Source organism: Rhinoraja longicauda, chromosome 2 (genome assembly GCF_053455715.1).
Source record: "Rhinoraja longicauda isolate Sanriku21f chromosome 2, sRhiLon1.1, whole genome shotgun sequence".
Classification (NCBI taxonomy): domain Eukaryota; kingdom Metazoa; phylum Chordata; class Chondrichthyes; order Rajiformes; family Arhynchobatidae; genus Rhinoraja; species Rhinoraja longicauda.
The window spans coordinates 19,242,640-19,268,793 of NC_135954.1; the positions used below are offsets into that span (position 1 = coordinate 19,242,640).

Genomic DNA, 26,154 nt, shown 5'->3' on the forward strand with positions numbered 1-26,154 from the left:
TCAATTATTTTTGGCATTTACTTGTACTGCATTTTTGTCATAATTTTCATCATTCTTTCTCGAGCTGCGTCAGCAATATAGTTTCCTTGAGTACATTCTTATTTTATTTGATGGCCTTTTGAGATAACATATTTGTCCCAACCTGCACTGAGGGCTATACAACAAAAGTAGAATGTTCTCAGACACAGATAAATTGAGCTGCAGAAACATCAAGTTTAAGCAAATCCTATTGATGCAGATTCTTCTTGCAACTATCGAGGCCAATTTTTGACAAAGTGTAGGAATTTGCCATCTCATGTGAAGAAAAGTGCACAATACAGATAGAAGTCTCAGCTATCAACCAGTTCTTTTTGTCTGATGTCACATTGGTCGCCAATTGTTCTCATAGTCTTGACATGATACCTATCTGATACCAAAGGGCACTTTATCCCTTCAATGCCAGTAAAATTGAAGATTCACAGAGCACTGATGCTCGCTGACAGTTGTATGGCCCTGATGCACTGATAAGCAGATGAGCAGTGCTGGCTGCCATTAAACCTTCCCTTAAGGTGGAGTTATGCAGCTAACACCTCACCGTCATGTTGCAATAAGCACCAAAAACATCGATAAATGAAGCACATGCAAGAATTCTTTCATGCCCAAACTGGCTTATCTTAATAAGGTAGAAGCTAAAATGCACAGCTGGCATAGGGATAAAGTAGGATAAGATGGAGTATCACATGCTTACTATGCCACACATACACATGCCAGCCTTGATCTTAGTAAATGAAGATGCCTTATTAAGTAAGTAATGTTCAAAAGAGAATGAAGATAATAGAGAGCACACGGAGAAGCTGATGAGAATGACAGTGTGTACAATCTGTACCTTTTCTGCATATTACCCTGCAAAACAGAATAAACATATTACTCCATTCGGAATGATACCTCTTATATCAGTTAATGTACAATATTATCTATGGTTACCACTTGCTCGTTTCTACAGAGTTTGATGGATCCTAATTGAATTTTAAAAACTCAAGAGTCCTTCAAGTAACAACTGAATGAATTCATTGAGTGGCGCGCTTGAGCGAGAGTTGACACCTCGAAGCTGTTAAATCCATCGTATTTTACTAGCTCCCACTCAGAAAGAGCACCTTATATAAGACGGGAAAAATAACCAAGATGTTACATTAAAAAGTATCACTAATGATTTAAAAGTGAGAGATAACAAGCAGATGGTTTAAGATGGAATCTGGCAGAGTGACGATGATTACTTGCTTCTGAGGGCAAGAGAGGGCAAGTAGAATGAAAATTGGCCAACAATATACCTTAAGCATTGTCATGCTTTTGAACTTAAAACCTGCCAATCGGATGTAAATGCAATGTTTCACATCTATCATGTTTTCTTACTTGTCGCATATTTAATAGCAAATGTAACAAATAAGATTAGGTGTAAAATCTGCACTGCCTTTGCTATTACACTTAAGTATCTCTCACTCACCTGAAATAAAAACTAGAAAAGCTGTTACTGTGTTATGACCCACAACACATTTTTGTCAAATAAGAGATGAAAGAGACAGAGACATTCTTGTATTCACCTTTGAATCAGTTTAATGCAATTGTGGTAGTTGGTTTATAAACGGATGTTTCAATGTTCACAGTATGTTCATGTCACAGTCACAGCTCTGATGTCATAAAGACATCTTGATATCAAATCACTTCAACTGCTTTCAATGTGTAAAACTATGTGTATCCTAGACTACTAGCTAAATGAATCTTTGCATCTGGCAAGATAAATAAAGTAAGTAATGTGTGAATATTACACATTAGGTTTTCCAATCAAAAACTGCACAAATGATAAGTCATGAGAAGCATGAGATAGCTGATCTCAAGTCAAGTCAAGTCAAATTTATTTGTCACATACACATACACGATGTGCAGTGAAATGAAAGTGGCAATGCCTGCGGATTGTGCACAAAAAAGAATTACAGTTACAGCATATAAATAAAGTTAATAAGTTACTATAGTGTAGACAAAAATTTAGTCTCTGGGGTTATAAAAGTTGACAGTCCTGATGGCCTGTGGGAAGAAACTACGTCTCATCCTCTCCGTTTTCACAGCGTGACAGCGGAGGCGTTTGCCTGATCGTAGCATCTGGAACAGTCCGTTACTGGGGTGGCAGGGGTCCCTCATGATCTTGCTTGCTCTGGATCTGCACCTCCTGATGTATAGGTCCTGCAGGGGGACGAGTGTAGTTCCCATGGTGCGTTCTGCCGAACGCACTACTCTCTGCAGGGCCATCCTGTCCTGGGCAGAGCTGTTCCCAAACCAGACTGTAATGTTGCCGGACAGGATGCTCTCTACAGCCCCAGAGTAGAAGCAATGAAGGATCCTCAGAGACACTCTGAATTTCCTCAGTTGTCTAAGGTGGTAAAGGCGCTGCTTTGCCTTACCCACCAGTGCGGCAATGTGCGTTGCCCACGTCAGATCCTCTGTGATGCGGACTCCCAAGTATTTAAAACTGCTCACCCTATCCACAATAGACCCATTTATCTCCAGTGGCGTGTACGTCCTTGGATGCTTAGCCCTTCTGAAGTCCACAATCAGCTCCTTCGTTTTAGTGACATTCAAGAGGAGGCTATTGTCCTGACACCAGTATATAATCTGCAGTATATAATCATTGTTTAGCACAGTTCTTAAACCCATTACAACATGGATGTAAATATTTGGTTTACAAAAAAAGACAAAAGTATCTCAGTGGGTCAAGCAACATCTCTGGAGAATATGGATCAGTGCCTGTAGATATTTGGTTTGCCATATCCATTATCTACATAGAACACTGGCTTTGTATCCAATAAAGCTCTGCTTTAGCAATGGATTTTAAATCAGTCACAGTCTTCTCTAGAAGGCCATTCAGCTGACGTGCAGTTATCACTAGCACTATCTTACACACTAGGGAAAATGTACCATTTTACAGAAGCCAATTAACCTACAATCCTGCACTTCTTTGGAGTGTTGAAGGAAACCTGAGCACCCGGAGAAAATCCACGTGATCACATGGAGAATGTACAACCTCCATTTGGACAGCACCTGTAGTCAGGATCGAACCAGAGTCTCTGGCACTGTGAGGCAGCACTCTACCATTGCGCCACTGTGCCGCCTCCTTCTCCTATCAGCAATAGATGCAAAAGCTTGAAAGTTCAAAAATTCATAAATCATAGTAGCAGAAGTAGGCTCTTTGGCCCATCGAGTCTACCCCATCATTGAACCATGACTGATCTATCTTTCCCTCGCAACCCCACACATCATCAGGTTCATTAACTGCTTCTTCCCCACTGCTATCAGACATGGACATGTCAAAAGCTAAGGGGGTGGTCCCGATCACCAAACCTCTCTCATTGAAACACTTGCACTATTTTATCTACACTTTCTCAAGAGCTGTGACCCTGTGGCACTATATTCTGCTCTTGGGTTATTTTTTCTCTTTACATTACCCATTGTACTTGTGTATGGCGTGATTGCACTCACATATATGATTTGACGGTATAGTGTACAATGTAACCAAAAAGTTGGATGTTACAAAACATGAAGGGAGATTTATTTCCTTTCAAATAAAAGAAGGGTCTCAACCCAAAACGTCACCCATTCCTTCCCTCCTGAGATGCTGCCTGACCCGCTGAGTTACTCCAGCTTTTTGTGATACCTATGATTCCTTCCAAGCAAATATCAGTATGCAATCTATAATTCCTGGGTAATAAAAAGGAAAGAAGAAGCTGTTTTATATCAAAGATAGACACAAAATAGACACAAAAGGTCGACTGAAAGGTGGACACAAAATGGTGGAGCAACTCAGTGGGTAGATGGGTGAGCCTACCACCGGCCATGCACCTGGAGCTGGCGGGCTCCGGCTGGGACCACCTGGGCTCTGGTTCGCAGATCCCGCAGCCCGGACTCACCACCTGCGGCGCTGGCTGCCTTCGGATGCTGCGGGAGCGGCTGCGACTCGTCTCCGGAGGCTCCGGCGCGGGCCGCGTGGACGTCGGAAGCCTGCAGGCCCCTGGGTGGGGGCCGACATCGGAAGCTCCGGCAGCGGCGGCGTCTTCAACCGCCCCGAATCGCGGGGTTTGGGTCGGCCCACCGCGGACATTTCACCGTCCGGCACTGTTTTCTTTGATACTTCAGAAGACTGCGTTAATTCTGTTAAATCTTGGTGCTGGTGTTAACATTAAAAATGCAGGAGGTAATGTAAACCATTAATTTATAAAAAGGGATATGCTTTTCATTGAAATGTTACATCAATATATTTTTCTTTTAATTATCTATTTTTTTTATTCCTTTTGGTTCTTGGATGATTATTTGCAAATATTCAACAATTTTTCTATGATGAATGCATACAACCAAAACGCTCTTGAATGTCAAAATGATTGCTCCAATCACTATGTTAACTCTGAAGTATAGATCCTTCAAGTAATTTTCAGTTTTTCTCCTGAACATCTACTGCCAACTTCCTTCCACAGATCAAGTGCACTCCAAGTTTCTCAGAGATAACAAAAAAAAAAGCTTGTTTTAGTATTCAACTTTCAATGCAGACACGCATATTTCTGTGAAGGTTAGAGAATACCAGACCGTTTTTAAGATCCTCTTTCTGCATTGCTACTCTGTTCCAGGTTCCACAAAGCAAGAGGATGAGAACATATCCTCAAAAACAAAAGCAGAAAAATGTGCAGATCCATTACTGTATTTATAAAAAGGACAACTTTTCCTTTTGGGAAATCTTATTGGGCAATACTGTTTAAAATTCATGTATTAAAAATAACTAATCTCAGATGTTGATATCACTGGTAAGTTGTTATTTATTCCAAATTCCCAATTGCCATGACAAAATGGCTCACCATGCTGGTTTGAGAATGGAGTTTCATGTGGGCTATAAGTAACAAGGACAGATTTCTCTCTCCTACGCCGACCTTTCCAATTGCTTTCTGAAAACTTGTTATTAATCCAAATCTGAAACTTGTAAGCAATTGCACTTGCCAACAGCAACTACTTGCTTACAAAACATTCTCTTATTCTGCATTTGGCCTCTGTAACATTTCACAGCAGCAGATGCTGGTTCATTTTAATTGCCTCATACTGCATGGGAATGATAGCAGTATAACTCAGGTTTCACTGATACGAAGAAGCTAATGCTCTCTATTTCTCACATTATAGCACAACTATAATTTAACTCATATTGATAATGTGGTGTTAAGAAGATGTTAACCAATTCTTCTAGCACTTATGTATGATAAAAGGATTTAAATAAATCAATGATAAATTCATTCATGTATTTCCTGTGAATATGAATATTATATATTACTTTATCTTGTTTCGTAACTACCAAGTCAATTATATGGCTGCATAAACATTATCTAGACAGCCAATTTTAAAAAAAGTGATAAATAGCCTATTAGAGGAATATAATAAACTGCGTTATATTGTGTATTTAACATAAAGAAGTGGCAAGGGAATTTATGGATGTCATAAGTGCAATTTAGCTGGAAAAAAATACGATTAGTATTCATTAACATTACCGAAGCAGTGGATTTAATGATTCTGTAGGCCGAAAGGGAATAGGAGAAATGTAGGCCAACGGAAAGAGCGCGCAAACATATGAAGGAACAGCCAAGCACATGAAGGTAGAAAGATCTACAAGAGGAGAAGCAACACAGAGGAGGTTACAAAGATAGTGAAGGGAGAAGCAATAGAGGAATTTAGTAAGAAGGAAATTTTAAATTATAGATCGTGAGGAAATGCAAACCAATCATGGAAATGGCGAGTTCGACTTGATGTGGGATTGGCAGCAACATTTGGATCTGTTGATGTTTATTGACAATGAAGGTTGGGAGGTCAGCCAGCAGAAATTGGAATAATCATGACGGAAGCTAACAAAGGCATTGATGTGGGTTTAAAGAAAAGATCAATAGAGGTGGGGGAGTGGAGAAGTGACACTGCAAAAGTCAAAGTATGCAATGGAAAGGATCTGAATTTGATTCAAATTAAGACTCAAGCCAATAAATGTAAGATCACCAATAATTCCAATGAGAATTTCAGAAGAAACTTCTTTGCCCACAATGTGGTAATTCTATCACACAAAAAACAGTTATGGTGATTTATTGACGCATTGAAAATGAGGGCAGAGGTTTGGAAAGATATACTGGTGGGGAGAAGTAAGAAAGTATGAGAAAGATGAGAAAACATTTCTTCACACAGAGTGGTGAGTCTGTGGAATTGTCTGCCACAGAAGGTAGTTGAGGCCAGTTCATTGGCTATATTTAAGAGGGAGTTAGATGTGGCCCTTTTTGCTAAAGGGATCAGGGGGTATGGAGAGAAGGCAGGTACAGGCTACTGAGCTGAATGATCAGCCATGATCATATTGAATGGCGGTGCAGGCTCGAAGGACCGAATGGCCTACTCCTGCACCTATTTTCTATGTTTCTATGTTTCTATGTAAGGAGTACAATCTCCACCGTGGACTTGTTATGATAAATATCCTGTTTCATTGCTCGAAAGGTTATGTAATTAATCCCAGAGATGAATAAAGCTCCTTGTGCTTTAAAGATGCCTAAAGCCTAAAGTTCTGATTCAAGACCACTGCAAATTTGAGATCTACTATTAAAACTATACGTGGCACTCCAAAATCAATACATTTACTTACCCGATGAGAACTTATGTTTGTGACAAAACAATTGAAAATTTATTACCGAGACTCCGCATTCCCATAAATCAAACAATTACAAAATATATCATATCCTAATATTATGGACATTTCTCAGACTACAATGTATTAATAACATGGAATAATTACTCAAATCTTTTTGAAATATTAGTTGGAACAGTGCTCAGAACTGCAGGCATTCGGTATTTCAACCTCACGGTGGCCCCAGACTTGCACACTGAATCCAGGACTTACTGAAAAACTACATGGCACAGAGTTTGAAACAACACTCTGCAGTTGGTCCGGCTTGTACAGTCGCAGCGGAAAAAAATCTTAATATTACAATGCTGGGGAAATGTCACTTGAATCCTTTGCCTGGTATAGGGTCTAACACTTCACCAATTTCACTTGGGAGTCCACAACAGCAAATTAGATGCTCAAGGGGATGGCACCTCATTTCTTTCTTTTTAGATTTAGAGATACAGTGCAGAAACAGGCCCTTCAGCCCACCGAGTCCGCGCCGCCCAGCGATGCCCGCACATTAACACTATCCTACACACACTAGGGACAATTTTTACATTTATCCAGTTAATTAACCTACATACCTGTACATCTTTCGAGTGTGGGAGGAAACCGAAGATCTCGGAGAAAACCCACGCAAGTCACGGGGAAAATGTACAAACTCCGTACAGACGGCGCCCGTATTCAGGATCGAACCCGAGTCTCCGGCGCTGCAATCGCTGTGGGGCAGCAACTCTACCGCTGCGCCACTGTGCCGCCACGGTGTTGTGTGTTTAGTTCAATTATATTAATTATCTTTTCATTGTTCTTAGTTTTATGGAAATAATTTGGATAATTGTTAATAATTTATTTCTAGTTTAGTTTTCTCTGAATATCAGAAATCTTTTTTTTTAAACTGAATTTGTTATACAAGAATGAGTAGGTTAACCTATGATGAGCAGTTGATGGCACTGGGCCGGATGTGGAGAGGTTGTTTCCTCTCGTGGGAGAGTCTCGGACTAGAGGTCAAAGCCTCAGAATTAAAAGACGTTCTTTTAGGAAGGAGATGAGGAGAATTCTTTCGTCAGAGGGTAGTGAATCTGCGGAATTCTTTGCCACAGAAGGCTGTGGAGGCAAAGTCAGTGGATATATTTAAGGCGGAGATGGGTAGATTCTTGATTAGTACAGGTGTCAGAGGTTATGGGGAGAAGGCTGGAGAATAGGGTTAGGAGGGAGAGATAGATCAGCCACGATTGAATGGCGGAGTAGACTTGAAGGGCCGATTGGCCTAATTCTACTCCTGTCATATGATCTTCTGATCTTATGAAATCGGTGGCAGCTTTAACAGGAGACAAATCTCAGCTCCCAATTTGGCCCAATTCCCAACACCTGACCTGGGTTACGACAGGCCCATTTAAAACAAAAGGCTCCCTGCTGACCTGGAGGCCGATAGCTCAAGTGGGACGCAAATTCACAACCATCTGACATGGGCAAGACTGCCACCACAAAGTTACAGTTGGCAAAGAAATGAATGCTGTTATTATGGCAGATCAACAGGGTTCATACCTAAAGTTCGAAGATTGGTGAGCATGTGCACAATAAATAGTCGATAGTCCACTTCATTTTTGGACACAGGATTCAGTCTCAAGTCAAGTTCTTTCAAGGCACCCAGGTTACGAAGAAGAAAAATATCTTTCAAAACTGCAATGTTGTTATAATATAGGTTGAGCTTTTCCAGATGAACCAAGTGTTGAATCCCCTGTGTGCACAAAATAGACAAGGTGAAAATATATTAAAATTTGGAAAAATTGTTTCAAGTATGCATTGATCATAGCATTATTGTGTCAAGAGTTCATTTAAAAATAGTAGAGGAAACAAAGTTGGGGCCATTTATATTCCCAAGTGGTTTCAAACAGGTTGAAATTCTGAGTCAGAACCAAGTACTTGCATTTTGTTCCACCAGACATTAACACCAGCATCTGTGTCTGCAGAAGAGCATTTAAACGTGGGAATTGAGACACTTCTACCAGAAATAACAGATTCCTCCACTGGGGGTGCTGCAACATTTCTCACCAATAAAAAGGACCAATAGTATTGCAATGGTATGGCGTTAGAAAATTGCCCACTAAATAGCTCTCTATAAATCTTCATCTTTTGCATTCATCGGTAAGTGAAATTTAAAAACTATTATGAGTCATAATCACTGCAGGGTACTCTTTTCTGACCCACATATTGTGTTTTACAAATGTATAATTTCTTCAGGAATTACTTAATGTTGGAGAATTAAAAATAACAATGTTTGCAATTCTATCTTCCTCTTAATTTTAACTATTTTTCCCAGTGTTTCCACAGATTTAAGTATATTATCCAACTGTTATTTCTACTTTCTGATCTCCCCCCTTGTTGTCTCTGTACAGATTCTTCAGTCTGATTAATGGAAGCAGCCAAATACCATCTCCTTCCTTGTTCAGCAGTCCCTTGGGATCAAAGATAATTCGTTTTTATTCTGCTTGTGTGAAATCAGATAAGGCAGACTCTTCCAAAGATAGGACACTTGCTCAGACTTTGGATTGAAGAAGCACAGTGGTAGAGCTCCTGCCTGACAGCGCCAGAGACCCAGGTTCAATCCGGGTGCCTCCTCCTGCACCTATTTTCTATGTTTCTATGTTTCTATGTACGTTCTCCCCGGGACCAGCATAGGTTTTCTCTGACATCTTCGGTTTCCTCCCACACTCCAAACACGTAAAGGTTTGTAGGTTAATTGGCTTGGTATAAATATAAATTGCCCCCCCAGTGTGAAGAGGATAGTGTTGGTGTGCGGGAATCGCTGGTTGTTTGGACTCGGTGGGCCGAAGGGCCTGTTTCCGCCCTATATCTCTAAACAAAACCAAACTAAAGATGTATGCTGCAAAGCCTAAAGATTTTGTGGTCCGTTGTTCAGGACTTCGACAATTAGCAAAAATAACTGTCATTGGTCACAAACACCTGCATGCTTCCTTTCACAAACAGATCTCTTTCCACATCAACATTTTCCGACCCGAAAGCCACATTTAGAGAATTGTGTTCAGTTCTCGACACCATGTTATAGGAAAGATGCTGTCAAGCTGGAAAGGGTGCAGAGAAGATTTACGAGGGCCTGACTATAAGGAGAGGTTGAGCAGGCTAGGACTCTTGGAGCACAGGAGAATGAGGGGTGATCTTATAGTAGTGTACAAAATCATGAGAGGAATAAATCAGAGAAATTCCAAAGTCTCCTGCCCAGAGCAGGGGAATTGAGAACCAGCGGACATAGGTTTAAGGTGAGGGGGGGGGGGGGAAGATTTAATAGGAACTTGAGGGGTAATTTTTGTTTTTTACACAAAGGATGGTGGGTATATGGAACAAACTGCCAGAGGAGGCAGGTACTATCGCAACATTTAAGAAACATTTAGACAGGTACATGGATAGGACAGGTTTACAGGGATATGGGCAAATCACAGGGTAGGTGGGACTAGTGTAGATGAGACAGGTTGGTCAGGGTGGGCAAGTGGGACCGAAGTGCCTGTTTCCACGCTGTATGACTCTATGAATGCTATACTGCCTTTTTGTTTTCTGCTTCACATGGATAACTTCACATTTGTTCATACTGCCTTTGGCAGAAACTCAAATTGTTATCTTGCATCCTCCTCACAATTCGCACTCCCACCCAGATTTGTCATCAGCCAGCTGACAAATATTACAATAGACAATAGGTGCAGGAGTAGGCCATTTGGCCCTTCGAGCCAGCACCGCCATTCAATGTGATCATGGCTGATCATTCTCAATCAGTACCTCATTCCTGCCTTCTCCCCATACCCCCTGACTCCGCTATCCTTAAGAGTCTATCTAGCTCTCTCTTGAATGCATTAGAGAATTGGCCTCCACTGTCTTCTGAGGCAGAGAATTCCACAGATTCACAACTCTCTGACTGAAAAAGTTTTTCCTCATCTCCGTTCTAAATGGCCTACCCCATATTCTTAAACTGTGGCCCCTTGTTCTGGACTCCCCCAACATTGGGAACATGTTTCCTGCCTCTAACGTGTCCAACCCCTTAATAATCTTATACGTTTCGTAATCGTATTACATTCTAAAGCTTTATCCAAATCATTGACACAAACACATATTTTGGGAATGGCTGGGGCCCCAAGCACTAATACTGTAATCTCTGCCTCCAGCCCCAAAGAACACCTTACTCCTTTCTTAGTTTCCTGATTATCAGCTAATTTTCAATCCAGGTCAGCATATTACTCCAATACCAAAGAGGCCCAATTTTTCGCACCAACTTCTCACGTGGAAGGATTCTTATCAAAAGCCTTCAGAAAATTCAAATCAGCCACATCTACTGGTTCTTCCCATCAATTCCACTAGCAATCTCCTCAAAATACTCCTGCAGGATTGTCAAACATTTTTCCTTTTCATATAACCGTCTAATCCCTGTTAATATTTCCCAAGTGCTCTATATTTCCTCAGTGCCATATCCCATCTGACTATACTGTTGATATTAAGCTAACCAGATTGTAGTTAATGGTTCCCTCTCTCCCTTCATTTTACATTTTAGGCAGGGCCGTCTTAACGCATGGGCCTGATGGGCACTTGCCCGGGGGCCCACGAGCATAGGGGCCCCAAGCTGATCTGTGTATGTTAAGTGACTTGCAATAAATAAATACTACTTTAAAAATGTAGGTTCAATAAGTGCTTTTTTCGCAACATTTTCAGTCACTAAGTGCTTCTCACAGCGATCTGTAAGTGCTTTTCGCAACAATGTAGCACCCTAAGTCCATCGCTAAGTGCTTTTCGGTAAGTGCTTTTCGCCGGCACGACAGGGGGGGGCTGGTAGGGAAAGGAGGGTGGGGGAGAGTAAGGGGGGATGGCCCCAGTACACTGCTTTGCCCGGGGGCCCATAATGCTGTAAAAACGGCCCTGATTTTAGGCAGGTTACATTTGCCACCCCACGGTTTCTGGAAAGTTGGAGTATGACAACCAATTCATCCACTATTTCTACTGCCATCTCTTTTAGCACACTCGAAGGCAGCCTATCTGCTTTCAATCCTATTAATTACTTCAGTCGTATTTTGCTTTACTAATACTAATTCAACTCCTTTTAATTAGCCTCTTGACTCTGTCGTTTCTGGGAAGTAAGTTGTTCCTTTCTATGAACAATAAAGTACTAAAAAGTAATTATTTAACTGTTCTGCCATGTGTTCCCCATTAGAATTTGTTCCATTTCTCTTTCCCAGAACCGATGCCAGTGCACCATAAATAGAAATCTAAATTCTCCCTCAACAATCTTTGACTCGTGCATTCATCACTTTGATCCTGTTAAACCTGCACCAATTTGCTCGTGGTACAGGTCATAATGCAGAGATTATCACTTTTGTGGTGTTACATATAAATTTCGTCCCCCCAATTGCACAGAACAGTTTTTTTAGTCCTAATTATATATTAAACGACAGATGGTTTAATAAATCTAGTAAAAAATGTGCATATCTAAATGATTGCATCCACACGTCTTAAATAAATCTAAATTGACTATTTTTTGTTGTTTGCAAGAAAAAGTTATAATGTCAGAGAAATGGCATAAATCTATTTCCAAGAAAGGAGGTGGAACATATCCCGGGAATTATAAGCCCGTCAGAGATGTCAGACAATTAACAGAAGTCCTACTAAAAGAGATAAAGCAAAAATGTCTAGAAACAGAAAAAGTATAAGAGGTCAACATGGATTTCAAAAGAATTTTTTTTGCTCAAACTACCTTGTTGAATGTTTTGATGCGGTCATGGAGAAAATAGAAACGGTATATGCAGGTCATCATTTATTTCCATTTTCCATACTTTAATGATGTATGCAAAACGAATATAGTCAGATAGGTTTACAAGCTCTCTTTCAGAGAAAGCATAGAATGGGAGTAAAGAATCGCTATTTACAGGGAAGGTGAGTAGAGATGCTCCACAAGAAATAGTGCCGAGGTTACTGCTGTTCACTATTTAATTGACAATTTTTTAAACTTTGAATTTAAGAACACAATTTTTTAATTTGCAGGTGAAAATCAAATGACACAGGAAAAGCTTCAGGATAAAGCAAGATCTCAAGATTTTCCAATGCATGACTATAATAAGGAATCATCCTATTATAAGGGAAATCATCCAAGTGCATCCTGCTCACACAAAGCAGGATAAATCCTATCTTCTTAATTACTCGGTAGCCTCTCATTAATCTTTAAAGTGACGAAGAAATGATCACACCTTGCAATCAAGCGGTACTTAAACACAAATAGACATTTTACTATTGTCCATTTTGGCCCTTGAAAGAACTACTAGGATCAATTAGGCTTGTATACACTGGAATTTAGAAGGATGAGCGGGGATCTTATTGAAACATATAAGATAATTAGGGGATTGGACACATTAGAGGCAGGAAACATGTTCCCAATGTTGGGGGAGTCCAGAACAAGGGGCCACAGTATAAGAATAAGGGGTAGGCCATTTAGAACGGAGATGAGGAAGAACTTTTTCAGTCAGAGAGTGGTGAAGGTGTGGAATTCTCTGCCTCAGAAGGCAGTGGAGGCCAGTTCGTTGGATGCTTTCAAGAGAGAGCTGGATAGAGCTCTTAAGGATAGCGGAGTGAGGGGGTATGGGGAGAAGGCAGGAACGGGGTACTGATTGAGAGTGATCAGCCATGATCGCATTGAATGGCGGTGCTGGCTCAAAGGGCTGAATGGCCTACTCCTGCACCTATTGTCTATTGTCTATTGTCTATTGTCTAAGACTTCAGGAAGAGCAGGAAGCTATGGTACATAGCTCAGTCTGAAGAAGGGTCTCGACCCGAAACGTCACCCATTCCTTCTCTCCCGAGATGCTGCCTGACCTGCTGAGTTACTCCAGCATTTTGTGAATAAATACCTTCGATTTGTACCAGCATTGCAGTTATTTTCTTAAGCTATGGTACATAAGACATGGGAGCAGAATTAGGCCATTTGGCCCATTGCTTTGGCATTGGATCATGGCTGATGTATTTTCCCCTCTGAATCTCATTCTCCTACCTTCTCCCTGAAACCTTTGATGTCCTTAATAATCAAGACATTATGAAATCACGGCTTTATAAAACCACAGATGAAGTACTGAGTGGAGGTTTGGTCATATCACGCTGACCTCCCAACATTTGATTTTACAAATTCAGAATTTTGATGTCCAAAATTCAGAATTTTACATCAAAATTCATAATATGGCGCGTAATGCAACTTTTCAGCAAAAAAAGTATGCATGCGAAATGCGTGTACGCGTTGCGCTACATTCATGTGTAGTTCTTGGACTACGTACAATGTACATGAGTATATTCTGCTATTTATAGAAAGGTTATTGAACAGAAATACTTTTTACAACACAAAGAAAAAATTGTTTTGTTTTGTTTTCTCTATTTTGCTTTTTCCTTACACAAAATGTATGACTAAGTTATGAAGAGTTTCATTTAAAAATGCACATACCTAATTTCATTTCATTCATTGCTCCAGTGCTCTTCAACAGCAAATCACAACAGTCCATGTCCCCCCCACTCCTCTACACTAGCCACTATCTTCCCCCCACCCCCATCCCCCCCACTCCCATTCTACCCCCACTACCGACACCCCCTACTCCCCTCCATCCTTTCCCCCCGACTCCTGCCCTCCCCCACTCCCGCCCACCCCCACTCCCACCTACCCCCTCTCCCCTTTCCCCTCCACTCCCCTCCCCCCACGCCCCTTTCCCCCCCACTCTCCCCACCTTTCCCCTCACCTCCACTCCCCCTCCCCCCTCTCCTCATCCCCCATCCCCCCCCATCCCACTTCTCCCCTCCCTTCCTCCACCCCCCCGACCCCCATTCCTCCCTCCCCTGCCCCTCACCCCATCCCCTCACAACATCAACGGGCCTTGCGCTACGCAGCAAGGCGAGCCCAGCGACGAGGCGAGTCGGGGCCAGCGGCGAGGCGAGTGGGGGCCAGCGGCGAGGAGGGACCGGGCCAGAGGCGAGGCGAGTCGGGGCCAGCGGCGAAGCAGTACCGGGCCAGCGGCGAGGCGAGTCGGGGCCAGCGGCGAGGAGGGACCGGGCCAGCGGCGAGGCGAGTCGGGGCCAGCGGCGAGGCAGTACCGGGCCAGCGGCGAGGCGAGACGGGGCCAGCGGCGAGGCGAGTCGGGGCCAGCGGCCTGGCAGGACCGGGCCAGCGGCGAGGCAGGACCGGGCCAGCGGCGAGGGGAGGCCGGCGGTGAGGGGCGGCCGACTGTGAGGGGAGGCCGGCGGCGGGGGGAGGCCGGCGGCGAGGGGAGGCCGGCTGCGAGGGGAGGCCGGCTGCGAGGGGAGGCTGGCTGCGAGGGGAGGCCGGCGGCGAGGGGAGGCCGGCCGCGAGGGGAGGCCGGCCGCGAGGGGAGGCCGGCCGCGAGGGTAGGCCGGCGGCGAGGGGAGGCCGGCCGCAAGGGGAGGCCGGCTGCGAGGCGAGGTCGGGGCCAGCGGCGAGGCGACACCGGGCCAGCGGCGAGGCGAGTCCGGGGCCAGCGGCGAGGCGAGTCGGGGCCAGCGGCGAGGCGAGGCCAGTGGCGGGGCGGGACGAGAAGCAGGGCGAGTGGCGATGTATGTGTTTTGCGGACAAATGTGAGGTGAAATCGGAATCGCGGAAATGAAATAAGAAAGCGGAAACTTTCCGCCAAATTCGGAAGAGTTGGTATCTTCCGATAGGTCTGTATCACGATAGAACGAGTGATTGCTCCAGAGAATACTCTTGAGTATACAAGTTGGGAGGTCATGTTGCAGTTGTACAAGACATTGGTGAGACTGCATTTAGAATATTGTGATCAGTTCTGGGCACCATGTTATTGTCAAGCTTGAAAGGGTTCAGAAAAGATTTACGAGGATGATGCGAGGGAGCTGTAGGGAGAGGTTGAGTAGGCTAGGTCTCTATTCCTTGGAGCGCAGGAGGTTGAGGGGTGATCTTATAGAGGTGTGCAAAATCATGAGAGGAATAGATCGGGTAGATGTACAGTCTCTTGCCCAGAGTAGGGGAATCGGGGACCAGAGGACATAGGTTCAAGTTGAAGAGGAAAAGATTTAATAGAAATCCGAGGGGTAACTTGTTCACACAAAGGGTGTTGGGCACATGGAACAAGCTGCCAGAGGAGGTCGTTGAGGCTGGGACTATCCCATCGTTTAAGATACAGTTGGGGTACATGGATAGGACAGGTTTGGAGGGATATGGACCAAGCGCAGGCAGGTGGGACTAGTGTAGCTGGGACATTGTTGGCTGGTGTGGGCAAGTCAGGCCGAGGGGCCTGTTTCCACACTGTATCACTCTATGAGAACGTGCAAAGAAAATTCATCAGGGTGCTGCCTGAGGGAGTATTTCAGTTATAAGATGAGACTGGATCGGTTGGGCAATTGAATGGAGAAGGCTAGGGGAGGACTTGATTGAGATGAAAAAAATTATGAAAACTGAGATGGGGTAGAGAATAGCAATGTTTCCACACAGTACAGGTATATAGAGGCGAAACGTTTAAGAAATAGATTACGAGATTTACAGGGCATACAAGGAAGATCTTTTTTTCACCCAGAGAATAGTTAGAATTTGGAATACATTTCTTGAGAGGGCAATTAAGGCAGAGACACAAAACACTGAACATTGAATTTTCAGGTGACTGTAAATTCCTGTGCCCCCTCCCCTCCCCCCGGCCCTCCACTCTCATTCCATCCACCCCTAGTCCTCTCATTTATGTCCCCTTTCTATCTCCCTCTCCTTCCTGGTTCCATGCATCTACTACTCACACATTTCAACCAGTGGCTCACCACAAACCCTGTTCCCCACTGCCGGCACTGACTACCTCTTTCACACTCCCTTCAGAGGTACTGCTTTGTACTCTCACTCGTCGGTCTACCTCATTCCATTTTTCCATTATTGCACTTTAATATTTTTGCACTACAATCTTTGCACCATTCTGCTGCTTTGCATTAGTTATACTTATTGTTCTACTTATCATTACTGCATGGAAACTGTTTATTCTATGAGCTTTATGCGAACAAGGAATTCCATTGCGACTTGGTAAACATGACAATAAACTGATTTGAAGTCCTGACATTCAGGCTTTCTAGCTTCGATATTTTCTCCCAGAGGGCAGATGAGAGAGAAGGGGAAGGCCAGATTGGCAGGCAGCCTTGATGATAATTCCAGATTTAGTAATTCAATGCACGGTGCAGATTGGCTGCATGAGAGAAAGTAACGGCACGATGATGAACGAGGCTGTGTTCACCACTCTCTGCAGTTTCAAGTGGTCGAGAGGAGAGCAGTTGCTATGCCAAGCTCAGATACCTCCCATCAGAAGGTTTTCAGTCACGAAAAAAAGTAAACACGCTGATGTACTTTCTTCACTGTAACATTGTGACGGTGATATGGATATCTCGTTTCAGATGGAGGCCGCAAGGTCAAGGTACAGAAGTTTATCGTTGAATGGGCAAACAATTGGCAAAAGAGATCCAATGTAGATAAATGTAAGGTAGTACATTTTTATTGGAAGATTAGGGAGATTATGTATTACTTAAATGTGCAAGCCTGGGTGGGGCAGAGGAACAAAGGATCTTGGAATACAAATACACTATTCACTAAAGGTTGCTCCACAGGTCAGTAATGCCATTAAAAGAAACAACCAAGCATTGGGGGGGGGGGGGGGGGGGTTCATAGAGGGGTGGAAATAAAAAACTTGATTCAACTTTATCCCACTTTTCAAGAAAGGAGCGAGAGAAAAAGCGGGGAATTATAGACCAGTTAACCTGACATCTGTGGTGGGGAAGCTGCTGGAGTCAATTATTAAAGAGGTAATAACGGCGCATTTGGATAGCAGCAAAAGGATTGGTCCAAGTCAGCATGGATTTATGAAGGGGAAATCCTGCTTGACTAATCTTCTGGAATTTTTTGAGGATGTGACAAGTAAAATGGATGAAGGAACCAGTGGATGTAGTGTATCTCAGAAAGCCTTTGATAAGGTCCCACACGGGAGGTTGGTGAGCAAAATGGTATTGGGGGTAGGGTATTGACATGGATAGAGAATAGGTTGGCAGACGGGAAGCAAAGAGCAGGAATAAACGGGTCCTTTTCAGAATGGCAGGCAGTGGAGAGTGGAGTGCCGCAAGGCTCGGTGCTGGGACCGCAACTATTTCTAATATATATTAATGATTTGGATGATGGAATTAGAAGTAACACCAGCAAGTTTGCAGATGACACAAAGCTGGGTGGCAGTGTGAACTGCGAAGAGGATGTTAGGAGGTTGCAGGGTGACTTGGACAGGTTGAATGAGTGGGCAGATGCAGTATAACGTAGATAAATGTGAGGTTATCCACTTTGGCAGCAAAAATAAGGAGGCAGATTATTATCTCAATGGTGTCAGACTAGGTAAAGGAGAAGCGCAACGAGACCTTGGTGTCCTTGTACACCAGTCACTGAAAGTAAGCGTGCAGGTACAGCAGGCAGTGACGAAAGCTAATGGCATGTTGGCCATAACGAGAGGATTTGAGTGCAGGAGCAAATAAGTCCTTCTGCAGTTGTATAGGGCCCTAGTGAGACCACATCTGGACCCCAGCTATTTACGATATACATTAATGACTTAGACGAAGGGATTAAAAGTACCATTGTAGTGAGTCCAAACGAGCGGTATTATCCAAATACTTTATTGGTATAAAACCCGTGACAAACGCAACGCACTTCTTCTTGGACTACACTAACTTCGCTCACTAATCTAATCTCTATCTACAGTTTGGCGCCAGGCATTTAAATACCCCGCGCTCCCTCACCCCGTGACCGTAAACCAATCCGAGGGTTCTACTACCTGGCCAATCCCTATGTCCCTACATGACCCCCCCCAGAACCCTTGACACCATACCTCACGGGCGCCCGAACCTCTCGCCCAGAACGTGTACGGAGGGGGGACACCGATACCCCCAGCGTGACAGGAGGCGGGGTGGACGCTGCCGCTGGAGGCGATGGGGGGTCCACTGGAGCGGAGGGTGTAGGTGACGGGGGGCACTTGATCAACAACGGCAGCCCGGGCCCAACCATAGGCGGCGGAGGCCCAAGAGGTGGTAAACTGGGCGCCGCTGGCGGGACCAGTCGAGCAGCCACAGGCCGGCCCCGGCGCGGCGGCTGAGCCACCGACACGGGGAGGTCCTGGTCCAAATGGGCCGGCTTGAGACGGGACACTGAAACAAGCTCCTGACGATTTCCTACCTGCAAGGTGAAGGTTACAGTCCCTCTTTTGAGCACCTGGAACGGGCCCTGGTAAACCGGCTGGAGAGGGGGGCGGTGGCAATCTTTCCGAAGAAACATGAAATCACAGCTCCGCAATTCCGACGGAACGTGAACTGCTGTGCTTCCGTGACTGGAGGTCGGGACTGGAGCCAGAGAACCCACCCGTTCCCGGAGGGAGCCCAAGACTGACGTGACGGATGGCGGCAAGGCGGGAGTGGAAGGGAGAATGTCGCCCAGCACCCGCAGAGGCGAACCGTAGACGAGCTCAGCCGAAGATGTGCCCAGCTCAGCCCGCGGGGCCGTACGAATGCCGAGGAGGACCCAAGGCAGCTGGTCAGCCCAATCGTAGCCAGTCAGGCGAGCACAGAGGGACGCCTTCAGCTGCCGATGGAAACGCTCAACCATCCCGTTGGCTTGGGGATGATAGGCGGTGGTCTGCTGTAAGCGCGAGCCATACAGCTGTGCCAGCGCGGCCCAGAGGGACGAGGTGAACTGGGCCCCCCGATCCGTAGTGATAATAGCCGGGACCCCGAAACGAGCCACCCAATGCAACGCCAGGGCCCGTGCACAGGAGGCCGCCGAGGTGTCCGACAACGGGAGCGCCTCCGGCCAACGAGTGAACTGATCAATCACCGTCAGTAGGTGAGTGTAACCCCTAGAATAGGGCAATGGACCCACCAAATCCACATGGATGTGGAAAAAACGGACGGGGGGAACCTCAAATCTCTGGTATGGTGGCTGGACATGACGATGGACTTTGGAGGTCTGGCACGGAATGCAGGCGCGTGCCCAGGCTGCCACCTGCTTTCGCAGGCCATGCCAGATAAACCGGTCAGCCACCATGGCTGAAGTCGCCCTGATGGACGGATGTGCCAGGCCATGAATGGCCTCAAAAACCTTACGCCGCAGAGCGGCAGGCACCACCGGGCGAGGGCGTGGGAGGGAAACGTCACACCACAACTTGGTACCTGTGGGGCCACACGCCACCTGCTCCAAACGCAGTCCCGAGGTTGTGGAGGCGTACACCGCGGCAGTCCCTTCCAGGCGCTGAGCCTCCGCTAGCTCCTGGAAATCCACCTGTTTACCAACCACGGCTACGGAGGGAATGGCCGGCCGGGACAGGGCATCAGCAACGGCATTCAGCCTACCCGCAATATGACGGACATCGGTCGTAAACTCCGAAATCAGGGTTAGGTGCCGCTGCTGGCGAGCCGACCACGGATCAGAAACCTTAGCAAAAGCGAATGTCAGAGGTTTGTGATCCGTGTAGGCCACGAAAGAACGGCCTTCTAAAAAATAACGGAAGTGGCGGACTGCTAAATAAAGGGCCAGGAGCTCCCTATCGAACGCACTGTACTTGAGCTCCGCTCGAGAGAGCTGCCTGCTGAAAAACGCCAGAGGCTGCCAATTACCGTCGACCTGCTGCTCCAAAACCCCACCCACCGCCACGTCTGAGGCATCCACCGTCAGAGCTGTGGGGGCGGAGGAGCGCGGGTGCACCAGCATGGTGGCGTTGGCGAGGGCCTGTTTGACCGCAACAAAAGCCGTCTCCGCAGCTACGGACCATACCAACTCAGCGGGTTTACCCGCGAGACATTGAAAAAGGGGGCGCATAACCCGAGCTGCTGCAGGCACGAACCGATGATAGAAATTGACCATGCCCACGAATTCCTGCAAGCCCTTGATGGTAGTCGGGCGGGGGAAAGAGCGGACCGCGTCCACCTTAGCTGGTAAAGGAGTGGCACCGGCCGGAGTAACCCGGTGACCCAAAAAATCCACCGCGGACAGGCCGAATTGGCATTTGTCCGGATGGAGAATCAGGCCATGGTCTTGCAGCCTCTGGAACACCGTGCGGAGGTGGACCAAGTGCTCCTGGACCGAACGGCTGGCAATCAAAATATCGTCAAGATAAATAAAGACAAACGGCAACCCTCAACCCACCCGGTCCATCAGACGCTGGAATGCCTGAGCTGCATTTTTAAGGCCGAAAGGCATACGCAACCACTCAAACAGTCCGAACGGAGTAATGGTCGCTGTTTTCGGAATGTCCGGCGGGTGGACCGGGATCTGATGGTATCCCCGCACCAAATCAATTTTTGAAAATATTGTCGCCCCCTCCAGGCTAGCTGAAAAGTCCTGAATGTGTGGAATCGGATAGCGGTCCGGCCGTGTTGCGGCGTTGAGTCGACGGAAGTCACCACATGGTCTCCACCCCCCAGACGCTTTGGAAACCATGTGCAAGGGGGAGGCCCACGGACTACTCGAAGGCCGAATAATTCCCAACCTCTCCAAGTTTAGGAACTCCTCTCGCGCCCTGGCCAGCTTGTCGGGTGGGAGGCGCCGTGCCCGGGCAAAAACCGGCGGCCCCTCGGTTGGGATGAAATGGACGACCCCGTGCTTCTCCGAAGGTGAATCAAAACGCTGGACGAGGAGCTGCGGGAAGTCGGCTAGGACCGCATCGAACTGACCGGGAGCAGTGGTAATGGATTGGATAACTAGGCTGGGTGGGGCGGCGCTTGTAGAAGCCTCTGGTCCAGTACCCCGAGGCCGTACATCAGCCGAGGGCTGCAGGCCCCTCCCTCGGACGTCTGCGACCAAAGAAAACGCCCATAGAAAATCTGCACCCAATATGGCCTGGCCCACATCCGCAACGATGAATTCCCAACGGTAAGTCCTGGACTCGAAGGACAGGGACATAGTCCTTTTACCGTGTGTACGGATGGTGCTACCATTCACTGCAATTAGGGGCGGGCCCTTTTCCCCCACTCGAACTTCACAGTCATAGGGGGGCACAATACTTACGACCGCTCCCGTATCCACTAGGAAAACGATCCCGGTACTCTGGTCCGTAGCGTAGAGGCGGTGGTTACGGCCAATCGAGACTGCCTCTACAGTCGATCGGCCCAGGCGTTTCCCGGAAACGAACACGGGGATCTACAGCTTCGTGCCTCGCTGCCCCACCGCCGATGGAAAGAGCACCAGCCACGCCTATCCGGCTCTGTTGGTCGAGCCCGCTGCCAATGAACCGGCGCCGCCGCCCTCTCTTGGCGGGCCGACTGCGAAATAGCGGCCGATGCTTCGCTCTCCCAGCCGCACCCCCGACTGCCGCTGGGCCTCGAGACCCGGTTAACGGAGCCGTCTCGGGTGTTGCGCTCCCTAACGAGCGTGTCGGCCTTCTCGGCGAACGCTACCGGATCTTCAAAAGAGACGTCCGCCAACACCAACCTGACGTCCCCAGGTAGCTTCTCCCGAAAGGCCGCTTCAAATATCATGCATGGCTGATGGTCGCCCGCCAAAGTCAGCATCTCGGACATCAACTCCGACGGCAGCCGCTGCCCCAGGTCCGGCAAATGGAGGAGCTTCAGAGCCCGCTGGTTCTGGGCCCAGCCGAAGGTCCGCAGCAGGAGCTTCTTGAGCCCCACGTACTGGTTCGTTTGGGGTGGACTGGTCAGGTATCGGCTGACCCGCGCAGCCACCTCCGCCTGCAGACAGCTCACCAGGTGGTGGTACTTCTCCTGGTCTTCCTCCACCTTTTTAAGATGGAACTGTGATTCTGCCTGCACAAACCACAGGTGCGGCTGATGGGCCCAGAACGGCGGTAGATGAATCTCGCCCGCGCTCGCTCCCGCCTGCGACATGCTGCTGCTTGCTTCTTACGTTCGAGGTCACCAATGTAGTGAGTCCAAACGAGCGGTATTATCCAAATACTTTATTGGTATAAAACCCGTGACAAACGCAACGCACTTCTTCTTGGACTACACTAACTTCGCTCACTAATCTAATCTCTATCTACAGTTTGGCGCCAGGCATTTAAATACCCCGCGCTCCCTCACCCCATGACCGTAAACCAATCCGAGGGTTCTACTACCTGGCCAATCCCTATGTCCCTACACCATTAGCAAATTTGTAGATGATACTAAGCTGGGGGGTAGTGTGAATTGTGAGGAAGATGCAATAAGGCTGCAGGGTGACTTGGACAGGTTGTGTGAGTGAGCGGATACATGGCAGATGCAGTTTAATGTAGATAAGTGTGAGGTTATTCACTTTGGAAGTAAGAATAGAAAGGCTGATTATTATCTGAATGGTGTCAAGTTAGGAGGAGGGGGAGTTCAACGAGATCTGGGTGTCCTAGTGCATCAGTCAATGAAAGGAAGCATGCAGGTGCAGCAGGCAGTGAAGAAAGCCAATGGAATGTTGGCCTTCATAACAAGAGGAGTTGAGTATAGGAGCAAAGAGGTCCTTCTACAGTTGTACCGGGCCCTGGTGAGACCGCACCTGGAGTACTGTGTGCAGTTTTGGTCTCCAAATTTGAGGAAGGATATTCTTGCTATGGAGGGCGTGCAGCGTAGGTTCACTAGGTTCATTCCCGGAATGGCGGGACAGTCGTATGTTGAAAGGCTGGAGCGATTGGGCTTGTATACACTGGAATTTAGAAGGATGAGGGGGGATCTTATTGAAACATATAGGATAATTAGGTGATTGGACACATTAGAGGCAGGAAACATGTTCCCAATGTTGGGGGAGTCCAGAACAAGGGGCCACAGTTTAAGAATAAGGGGTAGGCCATTTAGAACGGAGATGAGGAAGAACTTTTTCAGTCAGAGAGTGGTGAAGGTGTGGAATTCTCTGCCTCAGAAGGCAGTGGAGGCCAGTTCGTTGGATGCTTTCCAGAGAGAGCTGGATAGAGCTCTTAAGGATAGCGGAGTGAGGGGGTATGGGGAGAAGGCAGGAACGGGGTACTGATTGAGAGTGATCAGCCATGATCGCATTGAATGGCAGTGCTGGCTCGAAGGGCTGAATGGCCTACTCCTGCACCTATTGTCTATTGTCTATTGTGTGCAGTTTTGGTCTCCTAATTTGAGGAAGGACGTCCTTGCTATTGAAGCAGTGCAGCGTAGGTTCACGAGGTTAATCCCTGGGATGGAGGGACTGTGATATGGAATTCTCTGCATCAGAAGGCAGTGGAGGCCAATTCTCCGAATGCATTCAAGAGAGAGCTGGATAGAGCTCTTAAGGGTAGCGGAGTCAGGGGGTATGGAGAAAAGGCAGGAACGGGGTACTGATTGAGAATGATCAGCCATGATCACATTGAATGGCTCGAAGGGCCGAATGGCCTCCTCCTGCACCTATTGTCTATTGTCTATTGAAAGATTGGAAAGACTGGGCTTGTATTCACTGGAGTTTAGAAGGATGAGAGGGGATCTTATAGAGACGTATAAAATCATAAAAGGACTAGACAAGCTAGATGCAGGAAAAATGTTCCCAATGTTGGGGGAGTCCAGAACCAGTGGACACAGTCTCAGAATAAATGGGAGGCCATTTTAAACTGAGGTGAGAAGAAACTTCTTCACCCAGAGAGTTGTGAATTTGTGGAATTCTCTGCCACAGAGGGCAGTGGAGGCTAATTCACTGGATGGATTTAAAAGAGAGTTAGATAGTGCTCCAGGGGCTAGTGGAATCAATGGATATGGGGAGAAGGCAGGCACAGGTTACTGATTGTAGATGATCAGCCATGATCACAATGAATGGCGGTGCTGGCTCGAAGGGCCAAATGGCCTCCACCTGCACCTTTTTTCTATGTTTCTATGTTTCTAACCATACCAGCAAATCTCCATCGGCAGATAATGAAGAGGTAATAGAACAATTGTACCTCTGTGCATGTGACTATAAACTAAACTGTACCGAAGAATGCAGGGAAGATTGACAAGGATGATAACAGAAATGTAAGGTATCTGAATATTCAGTAATGGATGAAAAACCTGGGTTCCTTTTTCCTTGAAAAAAGGCTGAGAAAGTAATTGATAGAGGATATTAAAAAAATGAAAAAAAAGTTTTGCTAAATTGGATACAGCAATGTTTATTTTCATCCATACATTTTTATCTAAGGAGTGGTGAGAAAATGCAACTCAATACAACTGGGAGTGGTTGAGGTGAATACACTAATCGATTTGACAGGACTCTTCTGACAAAGCGACTGACCTAAAACGATGACTATTACCTCTCCCACTGATGTGACCTCACCTGCTGTTTATTTCCGTCAATTTCTGCTTTTGTTTTGTCTTTAACAAGGGAGTGAGCAAGCATGCGGAAGAAAGAAATAAAGAGTTCCATTGATAGATTTAAATAAGGAAACACAGCGAGGAGACAGAAGGAATTCATCATGGGCTTGTAATTTCCTTCCATCCAGTCCATTTTCATAGTACATTGCATCAGCAAAGCTCAAAGTATCCTGAGAGACGTCCTTCGCTGTGGCCACTCCCTTCTCGGTGAAGATGCAAGAGCTTCAAAGCTCAGATGCCCAGATGCCCATACTGAAGAACAACTTCTTCCCCACTGCCATCTGACTCAACTAATCACCCCTTTCACACCCCTTGACCGAATGTGCTGTCACATACTCTCAACTATATCTCATTTGGCTCATCTGCTCTTATATTTGTGCATTTATTTTCCAGTACTCAGATTTTCAGTACAATCTTGGACCATTCTGCTGTTTTCTACTCGTCATGTATTGCTGTATTTATCAATACGAGTTTCGTGTGAATGAGGAATTTCATTGCACCCTGCTGTATATGACAATAAACAAATCTGAACCTGAATCCAATTTATGTTTAATTTGGGTTTTTGAGGGGGTGAATGGCAGGGCTCTGGAGAATGTTGTAGAACAGAGCACAGGGATCGAGAAATGCAGATACAAAGTTCTTTAACAGCGGCATCACGGGTAGATAGGATGGTCAAGCAGCTTTTGGTACATTGGCCTTCGTTTGTCAGGGCATTGTGTTCAGTTCTGGTCACTGTTATACGAAGGATGTTGTTAAGATTGAAAGAATGTAGAGATTTATGAGGATGTTGCCAGGACTTGAGGCCCTGAGCTCTAAGAAGAGGATGGGCAGGCAAGGACTTTATTCCCTGGGGCGCAGAGCTCCAGGAAGGCGATGGGCAGGCTAGGACTTTATTCCTTGGAGCACGGGAGGATGAGGGATGTTCAGTTTAGTTAAGAGATGCATCTTGGAATAAAGTCCTAGCCTGGCATAATTAACCTACATACCTGCATGTCTTCCGAATGTGGGTGGAAACCGGAGCACCCTTAGAAAACCCACACAGTCACACTGAGAATGTACTTACTCTGTCCAGACAGCGCCCGTAGTCAAGATTGAACCTGGGTCTCTGGCGCTCTAAGGCAGCTACTCTATCGTGATTGTGATCTTAGAGA

At 46.3% G+C, this 26,154-nt stretch overlaps 1 protein-coding gene across 1 annotated transcript in view; it reads right to left on the reverse strand.

Annotated features, from left to right (window-relative positions):
* The window catches only part of cep72 (centrosomal protein 72), a 166,208-nt gene that overhangs the window by 111,938 nt on the left and 28,116 nt on the right, over positions 1-26,154 (reverse strand). Inside the window, exon 3 of the mRNA XM_078427331.1 lies at positions 8,240-8,432. Within this exon, the coding sequence (XP_078283457.1) occupies positions 8,240-8,432 (193 nt within the window). The remainder of the gene's footprint in view (positions 1-8,239; positions 8,433-26,154) is intronic.